Source organism: Nestor notabilis, unplaced genomic scaffold, assembly GCF_000696875.1.
Source record: "Nestor notabilis isolate BGI_N333 unplaced genomic scaffold, ASM69687v1 scaffold676, whole genome shotgun sequence".
NCBI lineage: Eukaryota > Metazoa > Chordata > Aves > Psittaciformes > Psittacidae > Nestor > Nestor notabilis.
Genome location: NW_009931252.1, coordinates 30,154 through 37,450, shown reverse-complemented (window position 1 = coordinate 37,450; position 7,297 = coordinate 30,154). Strand labels below are relative to the sequence as shown.

At 52.7% G+C, this 7,297-nt stretch overlaps 1 protein-coding gene across 1 annotated transcript in view; it reads left to right on the top strand.

Annotated features, from left to right (window-relative positions):
• Nucleotides 1–3,037: 3,037 nt before the first annotated feature.
• The window catches only part of LAMC2 (laminin, gamma 2), a gene marked incomplete at its 5' end in the record, with an annotated part of 13,212 nt that continues 8,952 nt past the window's right edge, over nt 3,038–7,297 (top strand). The window contains 4 exons of the mRNA XM_010015790.1: nt 3,038–3,226; nt 5,676–5,805; nt 6,709–6,807; nt 7,018–7,154. Of these exons, the coding sequence (XP_010014092.1) occupies nt 3,038–3,226; nt 5,676–5,805; nt 6,709–6,807; nt 7,018–7,154 (555 nt within the window). The remainder of the gene's footprint in view (nt 3,227–5,675; nt 5,806–6,708; nt 6,808–7,017; nt 7,155–7,297) is intronic.

Here is a 7,297-nt window from a genome sequence, read left to right as displayed (position 1 = left end):
CTACACGTATGTAAGAGGGACAGCCAATAACTGGCCATGTGTTTATGCTGCAGCAGACTTTCTGAGTTTGTTCAGGGGTGTAAATTAGTCTCCCATGCTGTTACTCCTTGGTCCTGGTGCTAGATGTGTTCTTGTAATTAGCACACATAATCAATCCTGTTTTGCTTGCAAATGAAGTGCATGAGTCAAATTGGGTTCATGTATGATCCGGTCAAGTGGCAGAGGTCAGGGCACTTGTACTCTGACCTGTGCACAGCCTTGCCCAAGCAAGTGTGCGTTTGCCTTGGTGGTGTGTCTGCACCTGATGGCTGAAGGGGCGTCCCAGGGTTCAGGGAAGAGTTGGGGTGCAGAGGTCAGGTGTGCTGATGAGGTGTCTGACGTGGTGTGTTGGAAAGGAGACACCAAATGGCAGCTCTTGGCTCCTGGTGTGTGGTGTCTCCCTGCTGATGCTGATAGAGCCCCAGGCAGTTCTTCCTACAGTGAGAAAGCTGTGGAGTTGGGCAGTGTGGAAACAGCCTTCTGGGTCACTGACCCAAAAGCAGGGAGCAGGGAATGGTTTGTGTTGTTGTGGAGGCTTTGATGTGTGCAAAGCTCTGTTCTCTTGATGAAAAGAGTAGTCTTTGTAGACTGGCACATATGCACAGGGCTCTGGGTTCTGCTCCTTGCAGACACAGGGCCAACCTCATTTTCTGGTCTTGCGAACTTAAGAAGACAATTTCAGAGGTGCAGAACTGTCTGTCTCCTTCTCCAAGTCTTTCTGATGTGGGAATTCATCTCAACACAGCAAACAAGCATTTTTCATGCTTCATTTAGCTGGATGGGAGCTGAGGGAGTGATGTACTGCTGGATGCGTGCCACAGGTCTCCTTCATCCTAACATAACACTAAAGACATCCATCTGTGAAGCTTCTCCTCTGTGAAGCCTGTTCTTCTCCACAGCTGTTTGAGAAATGGATGATCTAAGGGCACAGCCTCAGGGCACCTGGACACAAAAATGATCCTGTCGTCAGCTGGTCCTCATCTTCCAGCAGCTCCTGTGTGCTCTGACTCGTTAGCAGCTCTAGTGCCTCACTCTTGGTAAAGGTTAATGTGCCTGAGCTCCCAGGTTTCCAGAAGACCAGCAACAGGAACAGATACACCAGTGAGGTGGTGGCACAAATCTGCAACAGCATCTTGAATGGCTTCTTGTTAGCGAGACCTGAATCTGTGCCAGGGCTGGAGAGCTGATTGTTAATGTGCTGCAGCCTTAGAGCAAGACCTGAAAAAAGGTTTTTGTTCCCTGGGGGAATGGTGATCATGCCTGTAATTTAGCAACCCAGTAAATCCTCCAGATTACATAGATGTAGGGTGATGCATGGGTGCGGTTTAACTCAGTGATCTTTGTGTCCCTTCCAACTAGCTGTAGTGTGGGGGGATGGGGCTGGGATCGACCCCAAGCAGCCCAGCTGTGAAGGTGAGCAGAGATGCCTCAAGAAAGTCCTGTGCTGCTGCTCTTGGTGGGATATTCATCTTGTCTGGTCACTGGTGATGTCCCGTGAGCCTCTACATGCTTTCTCATACCATAAGAGGCAGGACTTCTGCACCCACAGGTCCCCTCCCAGCAGGCTGGGGTAGCAGAAGACCTTCTCCTGGTCTCCTGGCAGCCAGGCTGCAAGGAAAGAGCCGTGTTTGCCAGAGCTGGGAAGATCTCTGGCTGTGTTTGCTGGCGCATGAGGTCATCCCTGTTCTTGGCAGCAGGCTTGGCTGAGTGCCTTCCTTTGGTATGCGGGTGTTCATGGGTGTGTGCGAGGGCACGGGCGGTGCCTGGGCTGCGTGCTTGGGCGATGAACGCAGGAGCCTGTGCCTGGTCCCTGAAATCACAGATGCGGAGAAGAGGGACTTGTATCCTCGGGCTAGGCTCTGCCAGCAGTGCCGGAAGGAGGAGCCTCCATGTGTGTCAAGCGCTGTCTGCATCCAGGCTGCAGGTTTCTGCTTGCTTTTGGATTTCCTCCACCTCCCTGTGCTGTCAGAGGTGACCTGAGCTGGGGGGTAGTTTGGAGCATTCATCAGCAGGCTCTGCACCCCTGCAGAAACTGCTTTTTCCCTCAGGGTGTTTTTCTCTTGCCTGTCTTTGCCAACTTTTCTTTCAGTTGTGCCTCCTCCTCTCGGTGGCACTGAGGAACTCAACTCGAGCTTAAACACTCTAGTACTGGCTGCTGAAGGCTTGGCAAATAGATGAGAGATGTCTTCAGGAGAAGACCTGGGCAAGATAATGAAGCATGACACGGAGCAGGCGTGTCTGACACCTGCCAGTATCTGGCAGTGTCTGGCATCTTTCATGCAGCAATGTGGGCAGCTGCAGCTCTTCTTCCTGGGGAGAGTGGGTGAGATGACCAGTGTAATCCTGCCAAAACCTTTTCTGTTTTTTAATCTACCTGCTGGCTGGCACACTTCTGCCAAGCTCCTCTGATCTCAAACCACTCCTTATCACCCCTGCGCTTGGCTGGGAGGACACTTGTGTGCCGACCTGGATGGAGAGACCTGGCGGAAGTTGGTTGAGCTTTCTGGGCTCCGGGTGAAGCAAAACATAACCTCAGGGATCCTTCCTTTTCCCTAAAGTCACCAGTAAGATTTCTCACGCTTTTCTCAGGACAACCCAGGTTTGGGTTGGGTTGGGTTGGGTTTTTTGGCCACCTCTGATTACTCAAAGACTTTATTGTGTTGGAAGGCCTCCAAAAGGATGAAGAACATGAAGCCATGCTGTGCTCTGGAGTGGGGTTCCTTGGCTCAGGGGGGTTGTCCATCCTGAGCTTTTTGGCAGTGACATTGGGCATCGCTCCAAAGTGAAGGGATGCAGAGCACAGTGTGGGCAGCAGTGGCATGGGGGTGTCTGGTGGACAAGCGCAGAGACATGGGGACAGGGCTTGTTATTAGCAGAGCAGGAAGAGGAGGTGTGCTTTGCCTGGACTTGTTCCTTGGACATCAGGGTGAGTTTACAGCTTCACAGCTGGTACCCTCATCTCTAAGCATCATTTCAGGTGTCTCTTTCATCTCCTCAGTGTGCGACTGTAACGGGATGTCCAGGCAGTGCATCTTTGACTGGCACCTCCTGAGGGAGACAGGCAATGGGTACCGCTGCCTTGGCTGCCTGGGCAACACGGAGGGTGCCCACTGTGAGCGTTGCAAGGAGGGCTTCTTCCGCCAGCGGGAGGAGGACTGCTGCCTGCCCTGCCGCTGCCACCCGCACGGTACGTGTCCCTGGGGGACAGGGTTGGGTCAGGCGTGTAGCGGGGCTTAAAGTGCCTGCCAAGTACCTGCTGCCATGTGTGTCCTTAGGCTCTGGTGAGCACATGGGCAAGTCCGGCCTCTTGGTCCCTACACACCAGATTAGAGCATTGCAGGAGGAGCAAGCTGGGCTGGCTTGGCTCCAGGTGGGATTACCTGGGAAGGTGACAGAGCCCAGTTCTGTGTTGCTGCACCCTAAGTCATAGGAGTTCCTTCTCCTCCTGAGTGTTGCACTGCTTCATGCTGGGAGTTTTGAACCCCTCAGCACCTCCAGACTACATCCAGGTTTCAAGACCCACCTGCCCCCTGAAATAATCATAGACTCACTGAATGGTTTGGGTTGAAAGGGATCTTCCAAGATTGCCTGGTCTAAATGCCTGTCATGGACAGGGACACCTTCCACTAGACCAGGTTGCTCAAAGCTCCATCCAACCTGGCCTTGAAAAATTCCAGGGATGGGGCATCCACAGCTGTCTTCCAAGTCCCACCACCCTCATCATAAAACTTTTCTTCCTTATGTCCAATCTAAACCTCCTGTCTTCCAGTTTAAAACCTTTGCCCCTTGTTCTGTCATTACAGGCCCTGATAAAAAGTCTCTCTTTTCACCATCTCCCCTCCTGAGGCACAGCACTGTGAGCTGAGGAATTATCCTTTCATTTTTACAATGCAATTAAAAGCCTTTGTGAAGCTTATCTTTATATATTGATCCTCCTTCATATATTCAAAGGCCCCAGTAACATCTCCCTGGAGCCTTCTCTAGGTTGAACAATCTCAATGCTCTCAGCCTTTCTCCATAGCAGAGGTGTTCCAGCTCTCTGACCATTCCGATGGCCCACTCTGCAGCCGCTCCAGCAGGATCTATGGCCCCAGGGCTGGATGCAGTGCTCCAGGTGGGGTCAAATGAGAGTGGAATAGAGGGTGAGCATCACCTCTCTCAACCAGCTGGCCACACTGCTGGTGATGCAGCCCAGAACACATTTGGCTTTCTGGGCTGCAAATGCGTAGTGCTGCCTCATGTCCAACTTTCCATCTACCAGTACCCCCAAGTCCTTCTCCATAGAGCTACTCTCCATTCATCCATCCCCAGTCTGTACTGATACTGGGGATTGCCCTGAGCCAGGTGCAGGACCTTGCACTTGACCTTATTGAACTTCATGCAGTTCACATGGGCCCACTCCTCCAGCCTGTCAAGGTCTCTCTGGATGGCATCCCTTCCCTCCAGCACCTCCATCAGCAATCCCTGACTTGGTGAGAGGGACCCTGCTCTGCTTTGCCCTGAATTTGGCTGGTGGCCATGAACCTGCTGATGCCTACCAGAAGCTGCTCTGTGGGGAGCTGCTTTCCCCTTCCAGTGGCCAAACCCCAACACTGAAGTGGCAGCTTTTGCCAGCTTTCTGAGTCATGCTGATGCTTCCTGGGTGCCACGGTGTTTGGCGGGCTCTGCAAAAAGCTTTTAGTTGCATTGTAAAAGTGAAAGGTTAATTTCTGAGTTCAGAGTGTTGCACCTCGAGAGTGGAGGTGGTGCGAAGTGCTGCCACGCTTGGGGACTGATAGGAAGCTTCAGCCTCTCCACCTCCTCCGGCAGCTTTTTGCAGGCTGCAGTAGGGATTTCTAACTCTGGGGTGTTTTCTGTGGGTCTTGTGGTGCTTACACAGTAGATGTGGTGGCTCCTTCATCCTCATCATGTTTCAGCTTGCTGTGCAAGTAGGTAGCTCGTACATCTTGCACTGAGGTGCTGTAGATCTTGAAACGCTTGTTGGTCCCTGTTGATGCAGGAAGATCACTAGAAGCGCTATCTGCACAAGAAAAACAGGTGGCAAGAGGACAGAACAATAGGCTTTAAGGTGATGGGAGGAGGGTAAATATCCCCTTGGCTGCCCCTTCCTCCCCCCCCACTGCATGCAGGGAGTGCCCAGCTGCAGGACAGAGCCCTTGGCTCTGGCATCCTCTCTCCTCGGTGCCTGCGTGTGTTAAATGGTTAGAAATCAAAGATCCTGCCATGGTCCTTGGCCCCAGAGGATCCTTGTAGAGGCACCAAAATCAAGTACTACCTATGTCCACTGGCAGAGGGGCTGGCAAAGAAGAAAAAATTCTCTGCTTGGTTTGCATGCCCTGGACTCAGTCTTGTCCTTCACAATGGCCTTTGTGGCAGGAAAGAGGATCCTTGTCCTGGGCATCTGGTCAGTGCCTGCTGGGATTTATCTCCTCCAAGTATCCTGCATCAGTCAGGGAGGCTGAAGCAGCTGTAACAGCCAGACCTGGTGTCAGCCTTGTGCTGGGATCTCAAGGGGAGACCTGTTGCTGGGTTGCTGCTGCAGTGATGGTGTGGTGCTTTGCTCCCCTGTCCTGCAGCAGCATTGCTGGGAGGGTGTGGGGAGATGTCCATCTAAACCTCTTCCTCTCTTTCTGCAGGTGCCCTCAGCCCACAGTGCAACAGTGATGGCCAGTGCAGCTGCAAACCCGGAGTGATGGGCAAGAAATGTGACCAGTGCCAGCCGGGCTTCGAGTCCCTCTCTGAGGCCGGGTGCCAGAGGAGTGGGCAGTAAGTGCTGGTGACCATCAACGGCATAGGGGCTGCTGGAGGACCAGCTTCCAGAGCTCTTCCAGCAGCTGTAAAGAACCTATGCTGGCTGAAAACACCCCATGCAAGGGCAGAAGCAGTCTGTGTGTGGCAGCACACCGATAGCCTTAAGCTAATCTTGCTGTGAGAAAGCAGGCTCAAGCAGGGCTGGACCTCGATTCCAGCCTACAGAGCTCACTGTTGCACAATAGCACCAAAATCTGAGCTAAACCATTCTCCAAGGTGATTGTTTTGTTATCCAGATAATGTCAGACAGGCAACAGCCAGCCTAGGTGATGTAAAATAGAACCTGCCCACTCATCAGTCTTCCTGGTGTCAGTGCCACTCACAAGGACTGTCCCCATGCGAAGATGTGCATGCAAAAATCAACCCCTTCCTTTGCATGAAGCCTTGTTTAAACACCTGTCAAAGCATTTCTGATTTGTCTTCCTTAGCACTGTCTCCTCTTCTTCCTTTCTTCACCCTGCCATCGCTCCTTTGGGGCCCTAGAAGTCAAAGGGTCAGGGCAAGGTGTGGTCTGCCATGCCTCGTGTCCTGCCCATGTCTCCTCAGGGTGTTGCTGCCTGTTGGAGTTCAGCCAGGGTCTGTTAAACATAGCCAGGATTTATTGAGCTCAGCAGAGCTTTTCTTTGCTCTTGTAGGTGGGTCTGGTTCCCTGGGGTGGGCACTGTCTCAGCCTGGCATCCGTACTGCTGCAGGTGAATTACACGCAGAGATGGCTCTGCTGGTTATTTTTGCCCTTCTATCATGGGAATGGTATCTTGGGGAGGGCGGTTCTCTGCTGTCTTGTATAACCTTTGGGGGAACTGAGCGCCCAGGCCAAGCTGGAAATCCAGGTAGAGGTTCCTGCTGTCCTTGTTGCAGGAGCCTGCGGTGTGCGTGTGACCCTGCTGGCAGCACGGGGGACTGCCTCTCCGGCCGCTGTGTCTGCAAGGCGAGCACTACCGGAGAGCGGTGTGAGAGGTGCGTGTCAGCAGGACTTGCTGGACCACTGTGTGGCATGTTCTCCATCTCCCTGGCAGTTACACATGCCCATCCTTCCATCCCAGCCTGGCAATGACCTTGAACCATGGCAATGGCTGTGTTGTACAGCTGTTGTAAGAGAGCTGGTTGTGTTGGCTGAGAAGAGGAGAAAACAGACTTGAATGTTGACACCTTCTTGTGCTTTCCCAGATGCAAACGAAACTTCTATAACTTGGATGCCAGAAATCCTGCAGGATGCTCCCCCTGCTTTTGCTATGGGCACTCAGCTGCCTGTGTCAGCGCAGACAACCACAGCATCTACAACATCACCTCCACCTTCCAGCAAGGTCAAGCCCAAGCAGGACATCCCTAATGCTCCTGGGGGTGTTTGCTATCCCTTTTTTTTGACAAGCTGCATGCAGTAGCTACCTGGTTTACAGCCCTGCTGGGAGTACCTGTGGTTTGATGTGTGGGATGGCTTGATCGTAGG